Genomic DNA, 26,116 nt, shown 5'->3' on the forward strand with positions numbered 1-26,116 from the left:
CCCTCTCTCTCTCTCTCCCCCCCCCCCCCCGCCATCTCTCTCTGTCCCCCTCCCTCTCTCTCTCTCTCCCTCTCTATCCTCTCCCTCTCTGACAGTTGCAGAGAACAGGAACGCTCAGCAGATGGTTGGTCAGATTTTTTTAAAAGATTGCAAGTCAGTTTCACAGCTGACTGCTGCTGCATGAGACCAGGAACAGCGGTTTCTGAATTTTGGACAGATTTGGGGTTTTCCAGTGGGCTTTTTAAAAAAAAAAGACAGAACCCACTGGCAACCCCCAAATCTGTCCGAAGTTCAGAAGCCGCTGTTCCCGCTCCCAGCTCCGTGTCAGCTGTGAAACTGACTGTGATTTTTTTTTTAAAGCTGGTCTGAAAGAAGAAGACAAAGGGAAAATTCTCATCTCCAGTCACGGACGTCTGGTGAGGATGAGGAACAACCCTGGTACAGTTTCCATCCACGGGCCGGATGGAAACCTTTGATGGGCTGGATCCTAGCCCGTGGGCTGGATTTTTCACAACCCTGTGTTACACTCAGTCCCTTCATCTGAGTCATTAATATAGATTGTAAATAACTGTGAGCTAAGTACTGAACTGATCCCTGCAACACTCTGCTAGTTCCAGCCTGCTAACCTGAAAATGTCCAGTTTGTTCCTGCTCTGTTTCCTGTCCACTAACCAATTCCTCTGTCCACCAGCCAATCCTCAGTCCATGTGAATGTATTACTCCCATCCCATGAGTCCTAATTTTGCTTAATAACCTCTTGACTGGCATCTCATCGAATGTGTTTTAAAAATCAAATTACACTGCATCCGCTGGTTCCCCCTTATCCATCTTACTAGTTACATCCTCAAAAAACTCTGACTGATTTGTCAAACATGATTTCCCGTTCATAATCCATGGTGACTCTGCTGAATCGTATGATTTTCTGATTGCCTTATTACCATGTCCCTAATAATAGATTGTAGCATTTTGCCTACTACTGATGTTCGGCGCACTCTCCTATATTTCCCCATTTTGTCCCTTCCTCCTTTCTTAAATAGTGGGGTTATGTTTGCTACCTTCCAATCCTTGGGAATTGTTCTAGAATCTCAGAAATCCTAGAAGATCAAGGCCAATGCATCCAATATCTGCAGGTACCCCTTTTAAAACCCTAAGATGCAGGTCATCAGGTCCAGTTGGTTTGTTATCACTTAGTCCCGTTAATTTCTCCAGTACTATTTCTTTACCTATACTGATTTCCTTAATTTTCTCATTCACACTGGATCCTTGGCTCCCCATTATTTGCAAAATATTTTTTGTGCCTTCTACCGTGAAGACAGATGCAAAATATTTGTTTGATATCTCTGCGATTTCCTTAGTCCCTATTATAATTTTACCTGTAACAAAAACAAAAAGTGTTGGAAATACTCAGCAGGTCTGGCAGCATCTGTGGAGAGAAAAGCAAAGTTAACGTTTCAGGTCTGTGACCTTTCATCAGAACTGGCAAAGGTTAGAAAAGAATTAAGTTTTAAGCAAGTGAAGGGGAGGGGGTGGGGGAGAGAACAAAGGGGAAGATGTTTGATAGAGCAGGAGAGGTTAAATAACAAAGCTGTCCTAGGACAAAGGCAAAGCATGTGTTCATGCTTGTGGTGAAAGACAAAGCATTAGTCCAGAGAGAGTGTTAATAGCGGAATAATGAGCAGCTCTGACTAAATGAAAAGCAGGCACATGGTTAAAAAAATAAAATATTTTTAAAAAAGGCCAGTCATGCTCTGAAGTTATCAAACACAATGTTCAGTCCGCAAGGCTGTCGAGTACCTAATCGAAAGATCGAATGCTGCTTCTCAAGCTTGCGTTGATGTTCACTGGACCTCTGGAGCAGGCCAAAGACAGAAATGTTGGCATGAGAGCAGGGGGGATGAGTGTTGAAATGGCAAGCATTCAGAAGCCTGGGGTCATGCTTTCAGACTGAGCGGAGGTGTTCAGTAAAGCGGTCACCAATCTGCGTTTGGTCTTCCCAATGTGGAGGAGACTGCATTGTGACCAGCGAATACCGTATACTAAATTGAAAGAAGTACAAGTGAATCACTGCTTCACTTGAAAGGAGTATTTGGGACCTTGGATACTGAGGAGAGAGGAGGTAAAAGGGCAGGTATTACACCTCCTGCAATTGCATGGGAAGGGGACGAGGTGTCGGGGGTAATGGTGGAGTGGACCAGGGTGTTGCAAAGGGAATGATCCTTCCGGAATGGTAACGGGGAGGGGAAGGGAAGATGTGTTTGGGGGTGGCATCACGCTGGAGGTGGTGGAAATCGCAGAGGATGATCCTCTGGATGTGGAGGCTGGTGGGATGGAAAGTGAGGACCAGGGGAAACCTGTCACGGTATTCTGGGAGGAAGGGGAAGGCTTGAGGGCAGGAGTGCAAGAAATGGACCGGACACGGTTGAAGGCCCTGTCAACCACAGTGGGGGGGGAATCCTCGGCGGAGGAAAAAGGAAGACATACCAGAGGCGCTGTTGTGGCAGGTTGCATCATCTGAGCAGTTGCGTCCGAGACAGAGAAACTGGGAGAATGGAATGGAGTCCTTATAGAAGACAGGGTGGGACGCAGTGTAGTCGAGGTAGCTCTGGGAGTCGTTGGGCATATAATGATTATTAGTGGACAGCCTATCCCCAGAGATGGAGACAGAGAAGTCGAGGAAGGGAAGGGAAGTGTCGGAGATGGACCATGTAAAGGTGAGAGAAGGATGGAAATTGGCGTCAAAGTTGATAAAGTTTTCCAGTTCAGGGTGGGAGAAGGAAACGGCACCGATACAATCATCAGTGTACCGGAAAAAGAGTTGGGAGAGGGGGCCTGAGTAGCTGAGTAGCTTCCAACCTCATAGTCCCACAACCCTGGACAGTCCACTTATACCTCCTTCCTAAAATCCACAAACTGGACTGTCCTGGCAGACCCATCATTTCAGCCTGTTGCTGCCCCACTGAACTTATTTCTTCCTATCTTGACTCTATTTTTTCTCCCCTGGTCCAGTCTCTTCCCACCCACATCCGTGATTCTTCTGATGCCCTATGTCATTTTGACAATTTCCAGTTTCCTGGCCACAACCGCCTCCTCTTCACTATGGACGTCCAATCTCTCAATACCTCCATCGCCCACCAGGATGTTCTGAGGGCTGTCCGCTTCTTCCTTGAACAGAGGCCCCATCCAGCACCTCCCTCCTCCGCCTGGCTGAACTTGTTCTCACATTGAACAACTTCTCCTTCAACTCCACTCACTTCCTTCAAGTAAAAGGTGTTTCTATGGGTACCCACATGGGTTCTAGTTATGCCTGTCTTTTTGTGGGATATGTCGAACATTCCTTGTTCCACTCCTACTAAGGCCCCCTCCCCCAACTCTTTCTCCGGTACATTGATGACTGTATCAGTGCCATTTCCCACTCCTGCTTCGAACTGGAAAACTTTATCAATTTTGCCTCCAATTTCCACCCTTCTCTCACCTTTACATGGTCCATCTCCAACACTTCATTTCCCTTCCTAGATTTCTCTGTCTCCATTTCTGGGGATTGGCTGTCCACTAATATTCATTATAAGCCCACCGACTCCCACAGCTACCTCGACTACATTTCTTCACACCCTGCCTCCTGTAAGGACTCCATTCCATTCTCCCAGTTTCTCCGTCACCGACACATCTGCTCTGATGATGCAATCTTCCACAACAGCGTCTCTGATATGACTTCATTTTCCCTCAACCGAGGATTCTCCTCCCCCCCCCCCCCCCCACTCCACTGTGTTTGACAGGGCCTTCAACCGTGTCCGGCCCATTTTCCGCACTTCTGCCCTCGCATCTTCCCCTCCCTCCCAGAACCACAACAGGGTTCCCCTTGTCCTCACTTTCCACCCCACCAGCCTCCACATCTAGAGGATAATTTTCCTCCACCTTCAGCGTGATGCCACCAAATGCATCTTTCCCTCCCCTCCCCTGTCAGCATTCCAAAGCGATCATTCCCTCCGCGACACCCTGGTCCACTCCGCCATTACCCCCGACACCTCGTCCCGTTCCCACGGCACCTTCCCATGCAATTGCAGGAGGTGTAATACCTGCCCTTTTACCTCCTCTCTCCTCACTATCCAAGGCCCCAACCACTCCTTCCAGGTGAAGCAGTGATTTACTTGTACTTCTTTCAATTTAGTATACTGTATTCACTGCTCACAATGCGGTCTCTTCTACACTGGGGAGACCAAACACAGATTGGATGACCACTTTGCTGAACTCTCCGTCCGCTCTGTCCAAAAGCATGACCCCAAGCTTCCGGTTGCTTGCCATTTCAACACTCCCCCCTGTTCTCATGCCAGCATTTCTGTCTTTGGCCTGCTTCAGAGTTCCAGTGTACATCAACGCAAGCTCGAGGAGCAACACCTGATCTTTCGATTAGACACTCGACAGTCTTGCGGACTGAACATTGAGTTTGATAACTTCAGAGCATGACTGGCCTTTTTTAATATTTTATTTTTTTACCATGTGCCTACTTTTCATGTCATCAGAGCTGCTCATTATTCTGCTATTAAAAGTCTCTCTGGAATAGTGCTTTGTCTTTCACCACAAGCATTAACACACGCTTTGCCTTTGTCCCAGGACAGCTTTGTTATTTAATTTTTCCTTCTCTATTAAACACATTCCCCTTTGTTTTCTCCCTCCCCTTCGCTTGCTTAAAATCTAATTCTTTTCTAACCTTGGCTAGTTCTGATGAATGGTCACAGACCTGAAACATTAACTTTGCTTTTCTGTCCACAGACGCTGCCAGAACTGCTGAGCATTTCCAGCACTTTTCGTTTTTGTTTCAGATTTCCAGCATCTGCAGTATTTTACTTTTATAATTTTACCTGTCTCTGTTTCTAATGCGCCTACATTTACTTTCACTAATCTCTTCGCATTTATCTACCTATAGAAACATTTACAATCTGTTTTCATGTCTCTTTCTAGTCTATTCCCATATTCTTTTTTCTCTTATCAATTTATGCCTTGCTGAATTCTAAAATCATTTCAATTCTCAGGTTTATTACTCTTTTTGGCAACATTATAAGCCGCTTCCTTTGATCTAATACTATCTTTAACTCCTCTTGTTAGCCACTTTTTCTGTGGGGTTTTTGTGCCTTGAAGAAATGTTTTTTTGTTGCAAATTATATATTAATTCTTATCTTCCATCATATTTTTTAATTTCATTTTCCAATCTACTGTAGCCAACTCGCCTGTCATACCTAGGTAGTTTGCTTTGTTTATTAAGATCCGAGTTTCAGACTTAACTAAAACTCAAAATAAAATTCTATCATATTATGATCACTCTTCCCCAGAGGCCCCTTTACTCCAAGTTTATTAAATATCCCTTTTTCATTGCACAGTACTAGATCCAAAATAGCCTGTTGCATAGTTGGTTCCTCAACATACAGATGTAGAAAACTACCTTGTATACATTTCACGACCTCATCCTCCACCTTATTATTGCAAATTTCGTTTGCCCAGTCTGTATGAAGATTAAAGTTCCCTCATGATTATTGTATTACCCTTATTACATATCTATCCAATTTCCTGATTTATACTCTGCCCGACACTACAACTGCTGGTAGGGAGCTTATAAACAACTTCCGCCAATGTTTTCTGCCCCTTGCTGTTTCTTAGCTCCACCCAAACTGATTCTATTCTCGATTTTCTGAGCTAAGATCCCTTCTCTCTTCTATCTTTATCCCATCCTTTATTACCTCGGCTACCCCTCCTCCTTTTCCATTTTCCTATCCCTTCTAAATGTTATGTATCGTGTAATATTTAATTCCCAACCTTGGGTACTTTGCAACCACGTCTCCATAACGGCTATTAATTTCTTTCTATGCTATAATTTAACTAATTTGTTGTGAATGCTTCATGCATGCAGATACAGTGCTTAGCTTTGACTTTGTTCTAATTTTCTCTGGTGTCACCTTAGTCACTGATGGACTTTGTTACTCTCACTGTCCCTTCGTGTTCCACTCTGCTTATTTTCATCCAAAACATTGCTCTGCTCTAGAATCTTGGCATTTGCCTTGTTGTTTTTGAATTTATGCCGACCTCCCCCCCTGCCAACTACCCCAACTGCCCTTTATTAGTTTAAAGCCTGCATCTCTTCCCTAGTTATTTGATTCAAGAGGACACTGGTCCCAGTCCATTTTAAGTGGAGCCCATTCCAACAGAACAGCTCCCTCTTTTCCCGTACTTACCCCATGTTTAGGAGCAGGGGTTAAAGGATGGTAATCTCCAGATTACTAATGCCTCCATGTGTTAAAATAAGGATCGATGGGATGATCAGGAAGCTAAACTTAGAGTTAATGGAGTGGTGTCAGGAAAAGGTTTTGCATTTTATGCAGCAAAGTTGGTACAACAGGGAACAATGAGAGCTGCATCAGGAAGGGAGCTAATGGACTGAAAAAACTGATAAACAGAGAAGGGAAGAGTCATTTAATTTCGGAATTAAGAGGGCAAGGAAAATTTAAGTAATCAGAAAGATCAAGGTAGAAATAAAAGATATAAATATATCAGTAGGGAAAAAGTTAGCAAAAAGGATGGCATGCAGAAGGAATAAAGGGAATAGAGAAGGAAAATCAAATTAACCAGCTGTACATAGGAAAAAGATGGAGCTTTTTCTTAAAACTGCAAAAGCAGTAGATCTCCAAGCAAACAAAAAATAAAGTACATTTATTGCAATGAACTAAAAAGGAGGAATTGGAAGCAATTATGTCACAGAGAGATACAGGCTCTGAAATTTGATGTGGCCGGAAAGCCAGTGCGGGGGGTCACGATGTGTGATTAACCCATGCCTGTTGCTTCCGATGCAAGCAACACACAAACTTTTCATTAATGCAGCACACAGCCAGCATTAAGCATGCTGTTGAGTGGCTGCACGCCTGAGCAGAGGGTGCAAATATGTGAAAGGCTATGATGAATTAAAACTAGCCTGTACCTCTTAAAGGGGAGGTGCATTTTGCCTGGAGCAGGTGCTGGAACTCATTCTAAAAGAGAGTTTCCCCTGAGAAAGAGAGAAGATTGGCACAATAGGGCAATGAGTGGGCTGTAGTGGAGGCAGCGGATAGGAGGAGGGAGGTCCTCTATCCACAGGGGAGCAGGAGACCTTCCAGAAAGATGCTGCAAAGGCAGTGGAAGCAGATAGTCGTTGTGATCAGTGATAGCAGTCTGGCCCCAAGGACCTGGATGCAGTGTCACAAAATGTTCAATGACCTCACACAAGTGGTCAAGGTGAATAAATGCATGTTCAGAAGCTATATCTTTACAATTGAACTACAAGCCTCACACACTACTCACTACACCACCCCACTTCATTCTCCATTAACCACAACTCATACCTCACATTCATAGCTTCACCTCACCCTCACACACTTAGCATTGCTGTAAGACTCACGCCCACATCTTACAACTTGCAATCATTGCCAGCTATTCTACCATGGCAGGCAGATCACTCATATAGATGGCACTACACTCACCAACACACCTTCATCTCTCTTGCAGGACAAAGTGGCACATAACTGCAGGCAACAGCACATACCAGCAGAGAACAGTCACGGCTGCATGACCTCACACCAATGGAGAAGACAGTGCGTCATTGGAGTGGCCATGACTGAGGTCGTGGACTGTGGCGGGGCTGAAAGCATCAAAGATGACATTATGTTCAGACCTAATCCTCCTTCTCACATCCCACATTCCCCTCATCCCTCAATCTCTTCTGATATACAAGCGGCAGATGGTCTCAGCCTGCTTTCCCCTTCTCCCCTCACTGCAACCCCACCCTGAGCCTTTCTCCTTTCAGATACCCAAGAACTGCCAGGCAGCAGTGCCGGAGCAAGATGTGTAAGAGGAAGAAGAGACTAATGGTAAAGAAGAAATATCGACACTCAACATCACACTGGCAGCCACCAGCTCAGATACTGACACTGCATGTACTTTAGAAGCTAACTTTGAGGCAGGATCTGTAAATGGTGAGACATTAGACATGAATGGCCTGCAGCCAGGTTAGGGGTAAAGGATATCACAGGTGCCAGCTCACCAGAGGGTGAAGTCGTACATGAGTTCTGCTCTAGAGGACTTGGCAAGGACTTCAATGGGGCATTGTACACAAGAAGCCTGATGGGTATGCATACAAAATTACTTGGTGCATTAGTAGGCCTGCCAAAAAGTCTGTGGTCACTGTCAAGTAACATTAAGGAGTCCAGCACCAATCTTTCACATGTTGAGTGGCTGCAAGCCTGAGCAGTGGGTGGAAAATCGTGAAAGGCTACGATGAGTATAAACTAGCCTGTACTACTTAAAACTTACAACATGGGGTTGCGCAATGGATTTAAGCAGATAGCCCTTATTGCCCAGTAGCCATCCTATGGTTTGTTATGGTGGCTGAAAAATTGATGGTACAGTGGACCGGTGCTGAATAAAGGATACCGGACATTGACCTGTATGATGCGCTGAGTATGGTCGCACATCAGCTGGGCATTGAGAGAATAGAACTCTTTGCAGTTGCAGTGCATCTTACATTTGGCACCCGTAAAGGAACGTGGGTGCAGTCAGTGACACTCTGCACCATCAGGAAACCTGCTATCCTGGTGAAGCCACATGCTTGCACTGCTTGTTTCTGTTTGCATACAGAGTGTCAGTGATCTCCCTTATACAGCAGTGGACGACGAACTGAGATAGTGGAGATGTCGCCTGCTCCAGCCTGGATGGAACCCGACATGAAGAAGTTGAAGCCATTCGCAGTTCCATCCTCACCCTGCTCTGAGGCTACTGCTCCGCCTGCAACAAGTAGCAGATTTCAGTGAGCACCATCTTAGTGAAACAGAGACGGTGCATGCACTGTTCCTCTCTGAGGTTGAGATAAAAGAAATGCTTCCTAAAGAACCTGGGTAGATATAGCCTCCTGCTGAGAGCCCTTCCCCCTCCTCCTCCTTCCTTTTTGAGCAGCTTGCCCTCCTCTGTGTCGCCTCTCGGGAGAGAGAGAGCAAGAGTTCACTCAGAGAGCGGGTAACAGCAAGAGTGCAGGAGGAGCATAAAGCGACCGAGAGAGAGCTTGAGTTTGAAAACAAAGTGAACAGTGACTTCACAGGAAAGCTGCAAGGTGATTGGTTGGTGACTAATTTCTGTTAGAGAATAACTCTAAATAGCTGGGTTAGTAACTAAAGTAAAGAGAAAGTTAAGGTCTGCCATTTTTTTTGTGGAGTAAGTAGTGTTTTTTAGGGAATCAACATCCCGAGTGTAAATAATCTCTAATTTTTGAGTAATTTAAGGGAGTAAATTAAGAGTAAGTCATGGCAGGGCAGCTCGGCAGCGTGGAGTGCTCCTCCTATGCACTGTGGGGAAGTCAGGGACACTTCCAGTGTCCAGGGCGAACACGTATGCAGGAAGTGTCTCCAGCTGCAGCTATTTGAAATCCGTGTTTCGCATCTGGAGCGGCGGCTGGGGACACTGTGGGGCATCCACGAGGCTGATATCATCGTGGATAGCACGTACAGGGAGCACCTCAGGTAAAGACTGCTCAGGCAGAAAGGGAATGGGCGACCACCAGGCGAAGTAGAAGAACTAGGCAGGTAGTGTAGGAGTCCCCTGGGTCCATCTCCCACTCTCACAGATTTTCCGCTTTGGATACTGTTGGGGGAGATAGCTTTTCAGGGGTATACAGCAAGAGCCAAGTCTGTGGCACTACAGGTGGCTCAGCTGCACAGGAGGGAAGGAAAAAGAGTGGGAGAGCTATAGTGATAAGGGTAGTAAGGGGTGAAGATAGGCGTTTCTGTGGCTGCAAATGTGACTCCTGGATGGTATGTTGCCTCCCTGGTGCTAGGGTCAAGGGTGTCACCGAGTGGCTGCAGAACATTCTGAAGGGGGAGGGTAAACAGTCATAGGTCATGGTTCACATTGGTACCAACGACATAGGTAGAAAGAGGGACAAAGTCCTGCAACAAGAATTTAGGGAGCTAGGTAGCAAATTAAAAAGCAGGGCCTCAAAGGTTGTAATCTCTGGTTTACTCCCGGTGCCACGTGCTAGTGAGTACAGGAATAGGAGGATAGAGCAGATGAATCCATGGCTGAAGAGATTCTGCAGGAGGGAGGACTTTAATTTCCTGGATCACTGGGTCTGTTTCTGGCGAAGGTGGGACCTGCACAAGTTGGACGGGTTGCACCCTTTGCTAGGAGGTTTGCTAGTGTTGTTGGGGGGGGAATTAAACTAATTTGGTAGGGGGATGGGATACAGAATGGAACAGTAGGGGGTGATGCACAGCAAATATAGAAGAGAAACTAAGTCAGTCTGGAAGGCACAAGCGAATAATGCAAGGCTGGATTGCATCTATTTAACGCAAGGAGTCTTACAAGTAAAGCGAATGAATTGAGGGCGTTGATTAACACATGGAAATATGATATTATTGCTATCACAGAGACATGGTTGAGGGAAGAGCAGGACTGGCAGAGTTTAGAATCTTCAGGCGTGATGGGGGTGGGAGGGCTGTAAAAGAGGAGGTGACATTGCACTATTGATCAAGGAGTTAATTTTTGCAGTAAGGAGGGATGATATCTTAGAAGGTTCCTCAAATAAGGCCATATGGGTAGAACTTAAAAACAAAAAGGGGGCAAATACTTTGCTGGGAGTGTACGACAGGCCTCCAAACAGTCAGGGAGAGATAGAGGAGCAGATATGTAGGCAAATCTCAGAGAGGTGTAAAAATAAAAGGGTAACAATAGTAGGGGATTACAATTTCCCCAATATTAACTGGGATAGTCTTAGTGCAAAAGGCTTAAAGGGGGCGAAATTCTTAAAGTGCATCCAGGAGAGCTTTTTGAGCCAGCAAATAGAAAGTCCTACATGAGAAGGGGCGGTACTGGACCTAATCTTAGGGAATGAAGCCGGACAAGTGATAGAAGTGTCAGTGGGGAAGCATTTCGGGGATAGTGACCATAACTCTGTAAGATTTAAGGTAGTTATGGAAAAGGCCAAAGATGGACCATAAATAAAGGTACTGTTTTGGGGGAAGGCCGATTTCAATGTAATAAAACAGGATCTGGCCAAAGTAGACTGGGAGCAGCTACTTGTAGGAAAGTCTACATCAGGGATGTCAAGGGGGCATAGATTTAAGGTAAGGGGCAGGAGGTTTGGAGAGGATTTAAGGAAAAATTCACCCAGAGGGTGGTTGGAATCTGGAACACACTGCCTGAAGGGGCGGTAGAGGCAGGTACCCTCACAACATTTAAGAAGTATTTAGATGAGCACTTGAAACGCCATAGCATACAAGGCTACAGGCAAAGTGCTGGAAAATGGGATTAGAGTAGATAGGTGCTTGATGGCCAGCATGGACATGATGGGCCGAAGGGCCTGTTTCTTTGCTGTATAACTCTATGACTCATTCTCCCTGTCATGCTGCAGGCCAAGGGAGATAAAAATAGTATAGTACCCATGACTGGGACCAAATGTTGTGAGCTGAACCCTTGAAGTGAGAACCAAGGTCTTCAATATGTACCATTCTACTCACTGTAGACTTCACCAACTTTAAGTCGCAGTACAAACCACCAAACACTTCTATTAACTCAGCAACAGTGAGCAGAAATCAATCAGCAACTAACCTGAGAGTGGTTGATGATCCCTTTGAACAGTACTGGTGTGGAGTCCTTCCTGCTGCTGAACACATGTTTAGCCATGTGAGGTTAAGAGAACGCATTAGTTGGAGTATTGAGGTTAAACATGGCACTGCTGGAGTCAAATCAGCATTAAATGCCATCGAATGTCACAATCTGCATACTTCCAGAGCACGCTCCTAGCACCCGCACTAGCGACCCGCCCAAAATAGTATTTGGCACGGTCAGAAATGTGCGTACGCAGCGCGAGCGCCATTTTGAACCCAAAACAGTACCCATAGAGCCAAAATAATGGGCGCTACACAATTCAATTTTGCGATGATAAATTTAATAGCACTAACAGACAATTGGGCTCCAAACTGGGAAGGAGTGGAATATTAACATAATGGCACAGTTTCCTTTCCTTGAGTACTGTTCATTTCCCTTTCAAAATCACTGTCATCACCACCTGCTCAAAAACACACCCTTACCCTTCTATCCTTGCAAATTACCGCCACTTTTGTGACCTCCCTTTTCTTTCCGAAGTCCTTAAATGTGTGGTTGCATCTCAAATCCGTGTCCCTCTTTCCCAGGATTTAATGTTTCAATTTCTCCTGTCTTGCTTCCACCCCTGCCACAGTACTGAAGCGGCCCTAATTAAAGTCACAAATTATATTTTTTTATGACTGTAACCATTGTGTACTATCCCTTCTCCTCCTTCCTGACTTCCCAACAGCCTTTGATACAGACAACTACATCTTCCTTCACCAACACCTCTCCTCCATCATTAAGCTCAGTGGGACAGTCCTGCTTGAAACATAGAAACATATAGAAACATAGAAAATAGGAGCAGGAGTAGGCCATTCGGCCCTTCGAGCCTGCTCTGCCATTCATTGTGATCATGGCTGATCAACCAACTCAGTAACCTGTTCCCGCTTTACCCCATATCCTTTGATCCCATTAGACCCAAGAGCTATATCTAACTCCTTCTTGAAAACATACAATGTTTTGGCCTCAACTGCTTTCTGTGGTAGCGAATTCCACAGGCTCACCACTCTCTGGGTGAAGAAATTTCTCCTCATCTCAGTCCTGAAAGGTTTACCCCGTATCCTTAGACTATGACCCCTGGTTCTGGACTCCCCCACCATCGGGAACATCCTTCCTGCATCTACCCTGTCAAGTCCTGTTAGAAGTTTATAGGTTTCTGTGAGTTCCCCCCTCACTCTCCTGAACTCCAGCGAATATAATCCTAACCGACTCAATCTCTCCTCATACGTCAGTCCCGTCATCCCAGGAATCAGTCTGGTAAACCCACGCTGCTCTCCCTCTACAGCAAGAACATCCTTCCTCAGATAAGGAGACCAAAACTGCGCACAATATTCCAGGTGTGACCTCACCAAGGCCCTGTATAATTGCAGCATGACATCCCTGCTCCTGTACTCGAATCCTCTCGCTGTGAAGGCCAACATGCCATTTGCCTTTTTTACTGCCTGTTGGACCTGCATGCTTACCTTCAGCAACTGGTGTATGAGAACACCCAGCTCTCGCTGCATATTCCCCTCTCTCAGTTTATAGCCGTTCAGATAATAATCTGCCTTCCTGTTTTTGCTACCAAAGTGGATAACCTCACATTTATCCACATTATACTGCATCCGCCATGCATTAGCCCACTCACTTAACTTGTCCAAATCACCCTGAAGCCTCTCTGCATCCTCCTCACAATTCACCCTCCCACCCAGTTTTATGTCATCTGCAAATTTGGAGATATTACATTTAGTTCCCTCATCTAAATCATTAATATATATTGTGAATAGCTGGGGTCCTAGCACCGATCCCTGCGGTACCCCACTAGTCACTGCCTGCCATTCGGAAAAAGACCCATTTATCCCTACTCTTTGTTTCCTGTCTGCCAACCAATTTTCTATCCATTGCAATACACTACCCCCAATCCCATGCGTTTTAATTTTACACGCTAATCTCTTATGTGGGACTGACCTATCCAGTCATAGCAAGAGCATCTCCAGCAATGGCTTCTCCTTTTCCACTCACACAAGTTACCTCTGAAGTTCCCCAAGAATCTATTCTTGGCCCCCTCCTCTTCCTCATCTACATGCTGCCCCTCAGAAACCTACATCCAAAGACGTAACGTCAGGTTCTATGTGGACAGTGATGACACCCAGCTCTACCTCTCACCACCTCTCTTGACAGCGTCACAGCCTTGGTCCTGGATGAGTCACAATTTCTTCCAGCTATACTTTTGGAAGCCTGATGCGATCGCTTTCAGTACCCACCGCAAACTCCGTTTCCTCACCACTGATTCCACGCCACCCCCCCCCCCCCCCAATTCCTTCCCTGACCATTGGTTTAGGTTGAAGCTAAGTGTTTGCAATCCTGGCAGATTATGAGCTTCCAACCCCATATCCTCTGTGTCACAAAAGACTATTTCAGTCTCTGTAATGTCACTTGTCTCTGCCCCTGCCTTAGCCCATCTACTGCTGAAACCATTATCCGTGCCTTCGTCACCTCCAGATCAGACTATTCCAATGTCATCCAGGCCAGTCTCCCATCCTCCATAACCTTCAGCTCCTCCAAACTTGTACTGCTCATATCCTAATCCATTCTAAGTCATTCTCACCTGTCACCCTTGTGCTTGCTGACTTCCATTCACTTCCATTCTCCCAACATCCCCATTTAAAATTCTCATCCTAATGATCAAATCCCCTCATTACCTTAACCCTGCCTATCACTGGAACCTCCTCCAGCCCTAGAACCCCTTGAATACTTTGGGTTCTCTGGCCTTTTTTGCAACCCCCCCACCCCTGCCCCGCCACCACCCAAACCCCAACATTGGCAATCATGCCTTCAGTCAACTAGGCTCTAGCCTCTCAAAATCCTTTCTTAAACCTTAAAAGCGCTACTTTTCTCTTTAAAATCTTCCCTAAAACCTATCAATTTGACCAAGCTTTTAGTGACCCTTCTTAATATCTCCTTTTATGGCTTGGTGTTTTTATTTGCCCGAAATTGTAAACTAAATGTAGGCTATAAATTAAAAGTAGGCAAATTGCAATGCAATTAAAACTTCCAGGTCAGATATAGTGGAGTTAGATGGAGAGTGTAGCTCCCACAATTTTAGTCCAACAGTGTGCTTAACACCATACCTTAGAGAGCAACCTATTCTACTCCAATGTGACATTTTTCTATTTCTCACCCAACAATTCTATCTGAATTTAGTGCCCATTTAGTGCCAATTAAGAGACAGTTTAAATTGCCAACTAGGAAAAGATTTGAAACTGCTCAAACTTATTTTGCATAGCCAACATCAGAGGATATTTTATCCCAACAGTTTGAACTCAAGCTCCAAAGGCCCTGTCTGACCCTTTGCATAGCCAAGACTCTGACATTTCATTTTTAGTAGAGATTTCTTCACTCAATCTCATAGGTGACAGCCAACTGCTGGGTGGGAGCCATAGGGGTAACAACAACCATTTTTTTTCTACCAGCAAACTTTTCTAATTTCTGCCAGTTTTTAAAATTATCTTTAAAGCTCTGTCTCTTTTGATTCAACACCATGCCTTAAACACAACCTCAGAAGAGCTCCTGTGAACGTTTACATTTTAACAACAGTGATCCTTATGATCTCTCTAAAAGGCTTGCCATATTAATGCAAATTATTTCAAAACTTGGATAGTTTTGCAGCCACTAGTAATTAGATTGGGCATTAAATTTTATTCCATATAAAACTTGTACAGTTGGGAGCATGGTGGTCATGATACTGGATGAGTAAGCTAGAGGCATCAACTAACAATCAAAAGGATTCGAGTTCAAACCCTGTCATGCTATTTTGAACATTTTAATTCAGTTTCTAAAATCTGGAGTAAAGAAAAACTGGTATCAGTAAAAGCTGTTGGATTGGCACAAAAAGCCAACTGGTTCACTGATGTCCTTGAGGGAAGGCAGTCTGCTGTCCTTACCTGATCTGGCCTTGCCAGTAATGCCCATATTGTAAAGGTTTTTAAGTTGTCAAAGAAAGCGACTCGGCTTCATCTTTTTGAGCTGGACTTGATGAAAGGATGTTACTATGCTCTTCAGTCTCACAGTTTCTGCTTCTTTAACTATGGTAATTACATAATTCAACATTGAATACCATTAACCTATGTTCTTTTATGCTTTCATAGCAATGTGCAGATTTCCGTGTGGTAGGAATATGGAATGTTCTGCACCAAATACTTGTCGCTGTAAGCCTGGTTATACTGGATACAGCTGCCAAACTGGTAAGTATAGAGCTAATATATAGAGGTGTTGACATGAATGCCATTAACTCCTTTTGCCACCTCAGACTAGTCCGGGATCTTGTTCTCCTCCCGACGTCGTGCTCCATGGCAGGGGAGGAGCCAAAAGATTGGAGCATCAGCGGCTCACCACGGAACCCGACGCCGGGATTGCCGGGCCCAATCTTCCTGGTAGCGGGGACGTTCCATGGCAGTCCTCTGCAATGGGACTGGACTTTTCATATTTAAATTACCTGTTTGCATGAATTAAAATGAAAACCGGAGCGATCTTACCTGTAGTTCCAGATCTTCAGCATGACGTGTGGCATTCACAAGCCTTCACTTTCCCATCCAGGGAAAGTTGGTGCCACCGAGGTGGGGAAGGGGTGAACCCTACATTTGTTGTGTAATGGGGGTGGGGAACAGGGTGAACTCTGCATTTGTTGTGTAATGGGGGTGGGGAACGGGGTGAACTCTGCATTTGTTGTGTAATGGGGGCAAGGGTCAACTCTGCATTAGTATGTGGTTGGGGGAGGACGGGGGCAACTCTGCAGTTTCTTCATAGGGCTGGCAGCCCTTTAAAGATGGCACCAAGGCCGTCCCCGCCACATGATTAGTGGGGTGGGGGCAGCCCCCTGCATATGATAATGAGCTGTCAGGCTCAAGATCGCAGCACGTGGCCCATGCGTGCCGGTCGCCATTTTTTATGCCGCCGGGACCACAAGATTCAGCCCTTTCTAGCAAAAGGTTGTCATGAATAGAGAGCAAAAGTTGTCTTGTTTATTGGTACTGAATTGTTCACTAAAACAATCAACAGGAGAATTTCATCTCATATTTTATTGAAAACTCTTGATGCAGCAATGTGTTCTTGGTGACATGAAGGTGTGTTCTGGATATGTTTGATAATTGACCTTTTTAATCGAACTATTTTCTTAAAATCTAATGAAACTGTATCTTTACCATGTGTTTTCCAATGAGAGAACCAGACAGATGAGAAATTACATTGAATGGTTAAAGCCAAAAAATACATTCCACCCTCAGAAGAACATGGTGCTTGGTTATTGAGCCTTTTGCATCGTTCATTGAGGAGAATGTTACATTGATTATCCCATTAGTTCCAGAACAATAGGTGCCAAAAATTGTAGATCGGTTGGGCGGGGTGGGGGGGAAGGTGGTGGGTGGGGTGATGGTGTCATGAGGGAAGGGAAGACAAGACATGTCTGTTTGCAAACAACATTCTGACACAGACAAAATTCAGTTAGGCAGGGGCAAGCCCTATGATCTAAATGCAGGCTAGGGGGCACATCTGGGCTACCCTGTGTTCTTACCAAAGCGACAGGAAATTGCAGTCAAACAGTCTGAGGCCAGGAGCCGGATGATTGCCAGGCTCCCACTAGACTCCCATTAGACTCCTAATGTAAGGAGTCCCTGCCCCTTCTTAAGGCAGTGGCCTTGCAAGTAATGAGCAGTACCTATATACTCAAAAGGCCACCCTGTTAGGTTCACCACTAGATTAGGACCAGGCAGAACTAGGCCTCAGACTAGTTTCTGGTTGTTCCAGCATACTACTGCTGAAGTTACAGAGGGAGTACACCAAAACAGCCATTGCTTTTTCTTGAATATAAATTTATAAGAGAATTAATGACTGAAATTAAAACTTTGAGGAAAGTGCAGTGTGGGGATCATTGTGTTGGCGCTATGTGCACTCCTTGGGGTAGATTTTCTTTCCCAAGTCCATCTGTTGTAGGTTGGCGGCAGAAAATGGTGTGAAAAGGGCAGTGAGGTCTACCAGTATCTCATCTCCTTGACCTGAATAACAGAGTAATGGGTGGGTTCAACGTACACCGTTCATCATCTTACTAGATTGTCCCCATCGTAGCACCAATAATACTTAATTGTTATTTTACTTCATGTATAACTTTCTGATGTTTTGGCAAATATAATGTTTTCATGATTTTATTTATCCAAAGCTATATGTCGCCCCGACTGTAAAAATCGTGGGAAATGCCTGAAGCCTGATGTTTGTAATTGCCCCCCTGGATATGGAGGACCAACCTGTGATGAAGGTAATTTGAGCATCACACTGCAGATGTGAGAGAAGCATACATAGTGATAGCAGTCATGCTTCACCCATGCAAATTTTGCATAGGTAGACTTTGCTTGTTCCAGTTTTACGTAATATTTCATGTTTATAGTTTGAAACAGAAACTGAGTTCCCGATAATTGTTTGCTAATTCAGTTTTCATCCTTGTTGGTAGTCTTAAGTAAGGTAGAAGAATAAAAAGATTTTTTTCAGAAACTGGTTAATGAGTCCTGAATTTCTGCTGCGTTCTCCTAGTCTTCCTCCAAAACTTCAATGGAAACCCAAGGGAAATGGCAGGAATGCCTTTTAGCCGTTTATAACATTTCTCCAGGGGTTCCACCAATCACTTGTTCAAGATCTCCCATGGAAATTCTAGGCAGTAATGTATATGGAATTGTAATTACAGTCCCTACCACTATCACTTTCTGCGCATATCCCAGACAGCCACCTATATTGGGCAAAAGGCGCTGATCATTTGCATTGCTATAGGTATTGATTACAAAGGTACTATTATCAGTATTAAGCACTTGAACTATTGCAGGCAGTTCTAACAGTTGTTCGGATTTAAACTGCATAAATGCAGAAGTCAAGGCATGCATTTAAATGTTAGTTCTGATATGAAAACAGCAAGTACTATTGACTGCTTATGGATAATAGTTGTGCCTTAAAGAATTGACAAGTATATTTGTAGAAAAGTTTCCCCCGACAATCCTGGTGGTAAAGGTCTGTTTTTCAGTCGGTTCACATTGTTGATATTTCTTCAACAATGGACTCTGGTGCCCTTTAACTTAATAGTGCTTTCGGTTTCTGTGGGGTTTGCGTATATTTTTTCACATGTCTTATTCCTAGGGCTGAATTTTACATGTCCACCGCTGAAACCGATATTAAATACAGCGGCTCATTTAAATGGGCGAGACCCCCCCCCCCCTCTCGATGACAGGCAGGGGGCGGGCGGTCCATCGCCAGCAACAGCATCAGGTGCCACTGCACAGGCGCTGATGCCATTTTTAAAGGGCTTCAAGCCCTTCTTATCAATTTAAATTTTTAAAGAGATATTGCATTAAAATGTATTAAAAATGTTAATAAGTGTTTACAGCCCCTCTCCCGCTCCCCCAATGACCATACCATTCATTTCTTGCCCTCTCCCCCCTCCAAAAATACTTACCTTCTGCTCCCAACCACCCCCGCCGCCTCAAAGTTCACTAACTTTTAACATTACCCCTTTCCACCACCCCCTAGACCAATGAAATTAATTTTACCCCGCTCCCCCGTCCTCCTGCACTGAGATATTTACCTGCTCCCCGCATCCCCCTTATTGGCGGCGGCAGCAAGCCTTGTGGTGGCCCCCCTGCTGCTCGGTGATGGAAAACAAATTAGAATATGCAAAATAATGCTAATGACAGAATTAAGTACTTACCTGCCGCCGCTGTCCGTTCTGCAACAATATTACTGCCAGTTGTCCGCACTTTCGGACGGGTATCCGAAGGCGCAGGAGTGCCGGCACTCGGCAGCAATATTGCTGCGGAACAGACAGCGGGAGCAGGTGAGTACTTAATTCTGTCATTAACATTATTTTGCATATTCTAATTCACTTTCCATCTCGGAGCAGCAGGGGGGCCACCACAAGGCCTTGGCGCCGCCAACAGTATGGGGGCGGGCCTCTGCTGGAAGCATTTTCCGGCCCCTTCCTCCCCACCATGACCCCGACGTCAGGGGAGTGGTAAAATCCAGCCCCTAATTTTCTTGTGGAACGAGGTATTGCTTTCATTACTTCAGAGGAGAGAGAACACTTTTATTTTATTCATTCATGGGATGTGGGCGTAGCTGGCCAGGCCAGCATTTATTGCCCATCCCTAATTGCCCCTGAGAAGGTGATGCTGAGCTGCCTTCTTGAACCGCTGCAGTCCATTTGAGGTAGGTATACCCACAGTGCTGTTAGGAAGAGAGTTCCAGGATTTTGACCCAGCGACAGTGAAGGAACGGCAATATAGTTCCAAGTCAGGATGGTGTGTGACTTGGAGGGGAACTTGCAGGTGGTGGTGTTCCCATGCATTTGCTGCTCTTGTCCTTCTAGTTGGTAGAGGTCGTGGGTTTGGAAGGTGCTGTCTAAGGAGCCTTGGTGCGTTGCTGCGGTGCATCTTGTAGATGGTACACACTGCTGCCACTATGCGTTGGTGGTGGAGGGAGTGAATGTTTGTAAATGGGGTGCTGATCAAGTGGGCTGCTTTGTCCTGGGTGGTGTCGAGCTTCTTGAGTGTAGTTGGAGCTGCACCCATCCAGGCAAGTGGAGAGTATTCCATCACACTCCTGACTTGTGCCTTGTAGATGGTGGACAGGCTTTGGGGAATCAGGAGGTGAGTTTCTCGCCACAGGATTCCTAGCCTCTGACCTGCTCTTGTAGCCACGGTATTTATATGGCTACTCCAGTTCAGTTTCTGGTCAGTGGTAGCCCGTAGGATGTTGATAGTGGGGGATTCAGCAATGGTAATGTCATTGAATGTCAAAGGGAGATGGTTAGATTCTCTCTTGTTGGAGTTGGTCATTGCCTGGCACTTGTGTGGCGCGAATGTTACTTGCCACTTATCAGCCCAAGCCTGGATATTGTCCAAGTCTTGCTGCATTTCTACATGGACTGCTTCAGTATTTGAGGAGTCGCGAATGATGCTGAACATTGTGCAATCATCAGCGAACATCCCCACTTCTGACCTTATGATTGAAGGAAGGTCATTGATGAAGCAGCTGAAGATGGTTGGGCCTAGGACACTACCCTGAGGAACTCCTGCAGTGATGTCCTGGAGCTCAGATGATTGACCTCCAACAACCACAACCATCTTCCTTCGCGCTCGGTATGACTCTAGCCAGTGGAGGGTTTTCCCCCTGATTCCCATTGACCTCAGTTTTGCTAGGGCTCCTTGATGCCATACTGAGTCAAACGTTGATGTCAAGGGCAGTCACTCTCACCTCACCTCTTGAGTTTAGCTCTTTTGTCCATGTTTGAACCAAGGCTGTAATGAGGTCAGGAGCTGAGTGGCCCTGGCGGAACCCAAACTGAGCAGGTTTTTGCTAAGCAAGTGCCGCCTGATGGAACTATTGATGACACCTTGCATCACTTTTCTGATGATTGAGAGTAGGCTGATGGGGTAGTAATTGGCTGGGTTGCACTTGTCCTCCTTTTTGTGTGCAGGACATACCTGGGCAATTTTCCACATTGCCGGGTAGATGCCAGTGTTGTAGCTATACTGGAACAGCTTGACTAGGGGCGCAGCACGTTCTGGAGCACAGGTCTTCAGTAGTATCGCCGGAATATTGTCAGGGCCCATAGCCTTTGCAGTATCCAGTGCCTTCAGTTGTTTCGTGATATCATGCGGAGTGAATCGAATTGGCTGAAGACTGGCATCTGTGATGCTGGGGACTTCAGGAGGAGGCCGAGATGGATCATCAACTCGAAACTTATGGCTGAAGATTGTTGCAAATGCTTCAGCCTTATCTTTCGCACTGATGTGCTGGGCTCCCCCATCATTGAGGATGGGGATATTTGTGGAGCCACCTCCTCCAGTTCGTTTAATTGTCTGCCACCATTCACGGCTGGATGTGGCAGGACTGCAGAGCTTAGGTCTGATCTGTCGGTTATGGGATCGCTTAGCTCTGTCTGTCGCATGCTGCTTACGCAGTTTGGCACGCAGATAGTCCTGTGTTGTAGCTTCACCAGGTTGACACCACATTTTGAGATATGCCTGGTGCTGCTCCTGGCATGCCCTCCTGCACTCTTTATTGAACCAGGGTTGGTCTCCTGGCTTGATGGTAATGGTAGAGTGGGGGTTATGCTAGGCCATGAGGTTACAGATTGTGGTTGAGTACAATTATGCTGCTGCTGATGGCCCACAGCGCTGCATGGATGCCCAGTTTTGCATTGCTAGATCTGTTCGAAATCTATCCCATTTAGCACGGTGGTAGTGTCACACAACACGAATGAGGGTTTCCTCAATCTGAAGGCGGGTCTTAGTCTCCACAACGACTGTGCGGTGGTCACTCCCACCAATACTGTCATGGACATATCCATCTGTGGCAGGCAGATTGGTGAGGATGAGATCAAGTATGTTTTCCCCTCTTGTTGGTTCCTTCACCATCTGCCACATACCCAGTCAAGCAAATATGTCCTTTAGGACTCAGCCAGCTGTGGTGCTACCGAGCCACTCTTGGTGATGGACATTGAAATCCCCCACCCAGAGTACATTCTGTGCCCCTGCCACCCTCAGTGCTTCCTCAAAGTGCAGTTCAACATGGAGGAGTACTGACTCATCAGCTGAGGGAGGGCGGTAGGTGGTAATCAGCAGGAGGTTTCCTTGTCCATGTTTTACCTAATGCCATGAGACTTCATGGGGTCCAGAGTCGATGTTGAGGACTTCCAGGGCAACTCCCTTCCTACTGTATACCTCTGCTGGGTCTGTCCTGCCAGTGGGACAGGACATACACGGGGATGGTAATGGCAGTGTCTGGGACATTGTCTGTCAGGTATGATTCCATGAGTATGACTATGTCAGGCTGTTGCTTGACTAGTCTGTCGGACAGCTCTCCCAAGTTTGGCACAAGCCCCCATATGTTAGTAAGGAGGACTTTGCAGGGTCGACAGGGCTGGGTTTGCCGTTGTCATTCCCAGTGCCTCGATCAATGCCGGGTGGTCTGTCCGGTTTCATTCCTTTTTATTGACTTTGTAGCAGTTAGATACAACTGAGTGGCTTGCTCGGCCATTTCAGAGGTCATGTAAGAGTCAACCACATTGCTGTGGGTCTGGAGTCAGATGTAGGCCAGACCAGCAGACATTAATGAACCAGATGGGTTTTTAACAACAAGCCATCATTAGACTAGCTTTTTAATTCCAGATTTATTAATTGAATTCAAATTCCACCTTCTGCTGTGGTGGGATTTGAACCCATTTCCCCAGTGCAATATTGTGGGTCTCTGGGTTACTAGTCCAGTGACAATACACTACGCCACCGCCTCCCCTGAAAAACATGAAAAACTAAGTCCTATATTTGCTTCAATGATGAAATCCCTTCTTTGTTGATTACTGTTATCAATTTGAACTTGGAAATGCCATTAGATAATTAGGAAACTAGGACCAATTGAACCTATATGCAACAAAATAAATGATAATATAATTAAGTCCCAGTATAGTAATCTGCCATTATGTTATTATCAGCTAACATGTATAACATTCACAGCTGAGATCAGTAGCTGGAAGAGGATGGAATCGTTAGAGAGAATACATAGTTTGTAGCAGGGGCTGAATTTAGTGGAACCAGTGGAGTTCCCGATGCTGGGCTGAAAAGGCACAAAGAGCCCCAGCTCGGCCTTTCGGAGCCCCCCCACCGGTGCAATTCAACAGCATTTAGGCACCTAACTATCTGGTGCCGGGGTCTGTGTCCCTTCAAAGACAGGCATCCCACCTCCAAGAGGTGCCGGCCAATCAGAGGTAGTTCAGTAGCTGTAGGCAGCACCATCGGGAGTGGTGAGCACTGCCAGTATTACACCAGGCCTGGGACCAGGCCCATTGCTGGACCCTCAGTCCTAAGGCGAGTGTGATGGGTTGCCGGGATCAGTCCAGCAGGCCCGGGGGTGGGGGGCTGGTGGGGGGGTGGCGAGGTGGAGGGTGTGCATTGAGGGCAGGGTGGAGTTAGTGGAGGGGCAACCCATTGCGAGCCCTCCATGGACCGCAGATTGCCCACGGAGGAGGCCCCGTCACCCCCCCCGGGAGGCCGCCTTGTTTTATTGGGCAACCTCCCCACATGGCGGACACTCCACGCTGTTGGTGTAATTCCAGCAGTGGTGGGAAGAAGCCCTTAAATGGCTAGTGATTGGCCATTTAATGGCTTCAATTGGTCGCTGGGTGGTCAAGCTGGCACTATTCTATGGGCACCCCGCCTCCCGGACCGTCTCCTGGGGGGGCATTAAATTTTGCCCAATAACTTCAGTCTTTCCAAAGTTTAGCTGGAGGAAATTGCAGCTCAGCTAAGACTGGATATCAGACAGGCAATCTGATAGTACAGAGGCAGTGGAGCATTCAAGGGAGGTGGTGGAGAGTGGTGTCATCAGCATACATGTGGAAGCTGACTGCATGACTGAGGATGATATCGCCAAGAGCAGTATGTAAATGACGATGATAAAAGAGCCAAGAATGCTCCAAACTGAAATTTACTATGGCATCAAGGCTCCTTTTGTTTTGAAATAGTTTTGGAAAATTGACGAAATATCAAGCATTCTTTTATTACATTGACATCGCTGAACTATTCTTGCTTCTGTTTAATATTATGTATGAATAAACCCAAATTAATAGCTTTTATCCTATGGATTAACATGTTGTTTTCTGCCAGTTTTAGAGAGTTGAGGAGTTACAGTATAACCCAGGGTTGTCCAACATACGGCCCGTGGGCCGGCCCGCCAAAAATTTCCATCTGGCCCGCAGATGTATTTCAGAGATGAGAAATTTCCCATTGTCTTCTTTCAGACAAGCTTTAAAAAAAAATTGCAAGTCAGTTTCACAGCTGACAGATGCTGCATGAGAAGGGTAACAGCAGTTTTCCAACTTCGGATAGAATTGGATTTTTCTGACTTCTTTTAAAAGGCTGCCAGAAAACCCCAAATCTGTCCGAAGTTGGGAAACTGCTGTTCCCGATGTCAGCGGGAAGCGTGCACTGTTTTTCTCGTTCCACTTCTCCACAGGTCACAATATATATTTAATTTTTTTCCCAGTTCCCGAATGGGTCAATCATAGACTCTATTTTTATCCCAGAATAAACAACAAAATTATCAGTTTATTATAAAACAAGACATAATCAGTAATGAAGTAAAGCATAAACACACAGATTGAAATATAAAAATTCCCTTTATATCTTAGGCCCTTCACACTCACATGCTCGCATAGACTGGTTAACTGAAAAAAAAACTCTTTAGAGCTCTATTCGAAAAAAAACAGACAAAAAGAATACTTTGTCCAAATACTTGCTAACTCTTGAAGAAAAAAAGAGATGATATGGAAAGATGTCAGATGTCCTTTGTTTTGGTTTGGCGTCTCAAATATGCGTAGATCGCTGTCACTGGGATCTTCCTGGAACAGTTCTTGTCAGGTGACATTGAAGATCAGTTTGGACATGCTTTCCAGGAAAAATGCAGCAACTGGGGTTTCAGGCAGTTTCTTACACTTGCTTCTCAAAGAGATGGAAAACTGGCAGGCTTTTCAAAGAGCTGGAAAAGCTTGTCCTCTTGGCAAGTTTTCTCCAACTGTCTTCAAACTATTGTCCATATCCCAACTGCCTGTCCATAATGAAACCAAAAACATCTCAGGAGTCAAGCCATCTGACCCCTATAAATCTTAGTCATAGAGAGATACAGCACTGAAACAGGCCCTTCAGCCCAATGAGTCTGCGCTGATCATCAATCACCCATTTTATACCAATCCTACATTAATCCCATTTACCCTCGCACATCCCCACAATTCTCCTACCTACACTAGGGACAATTTTTTAAATAATGGCCAATTTACTTATCAACCCACAAGTCTTTGGCATGCAGGAAGAAACCAGAACCCCCAGAGAAAACCCACACGCTCATAGGGAGAACTTACAAACTCCACACAGGCAGTATGCAGAATCGAATGGAGGCCACTGGAGCTGTGAGGCTGTGGTGCTAGCCACTGCGCCACCTGTCACTTCTTTGTAAGCATCTTTCTCCAAGTCAAAAAACCCTTGCTGGGTAATTATCTGAAGGCTGGTGCCTTCCAGTAAGGGCTTGTTTTTAGCACTCCATGATTCTTCCAGTAACAGTTGTTTACAAGCTCAGTCCAAAAGACCTTCTGATGACGTCTTTGAAAAAAAACACAGAAGTTCCAGCATCTATGGAATCTTTTCAGTTTTAAAACATAAATTTAACAAAAAAATGGGAGCACTCGTAACAGCTGTGAAACTGACAGTGACTTTAAAAAGAAACTGACCAATCACAAATCTACTGTGCTGTGTGCTCCCGCTTTCTGCAACTGTCAGAGAGAGAGAGAGAGGGAGGCAGAGAGAGAGAGAGAGGAATGAGAGAGTGGGAAGAGAGAGGGAGAGGGGGAGCGAGGGAGGGGAGAGAGGAGAGAGAGAAAGAGATAGAGGAAGGAGAGAGAGGGG

The 26,116-nt window shown here is 45.6% G+C and overlaps 1 protein-coding gene across 1 annotated transcript in view; it reads left to right on the forward strand.

Annotated features, from left to right (window-relative positions):
* The window catches only part of vwde (von Willebrand factor D and EGF domains), a 306,182-nt gene that overhangs the window by 235,314 nt on the left and 44,752 nt on the right, over nucleotides 1–26,116 (forward strand). The window contains exons 26-27 of the mRNA XM_068052969.1: nucleotides 15,779–15,874; nucleotides 17,842–17,937. Of these exons, the coding sequence (XP_067909070.1) occupies nucleotides 15,779–15,874; nucleotides 17,842–17,937 (192 nt within the window). The remainder of the gene's footprint in view (nucleotides 1–15,778; nucleotides 15,875–17,841; nucleotides 17,938–26,116) is intronic.

This window comes from Heterodontus francisci, chromosome 2 (genome assembly GCF_036365525.1).
Source record: "Heterodontus francisci isolate sHetFra1 chromosome 2, sHetFra1.hap1, whole genome shotgun sequence".
NCBI classification, from domain to species: Eukaryota; Metazoa; Chordata; class Chondrichthyes; order Heterodontiformes; family Heterodontidae; genus Heterodontus; species Heterodontus francisci.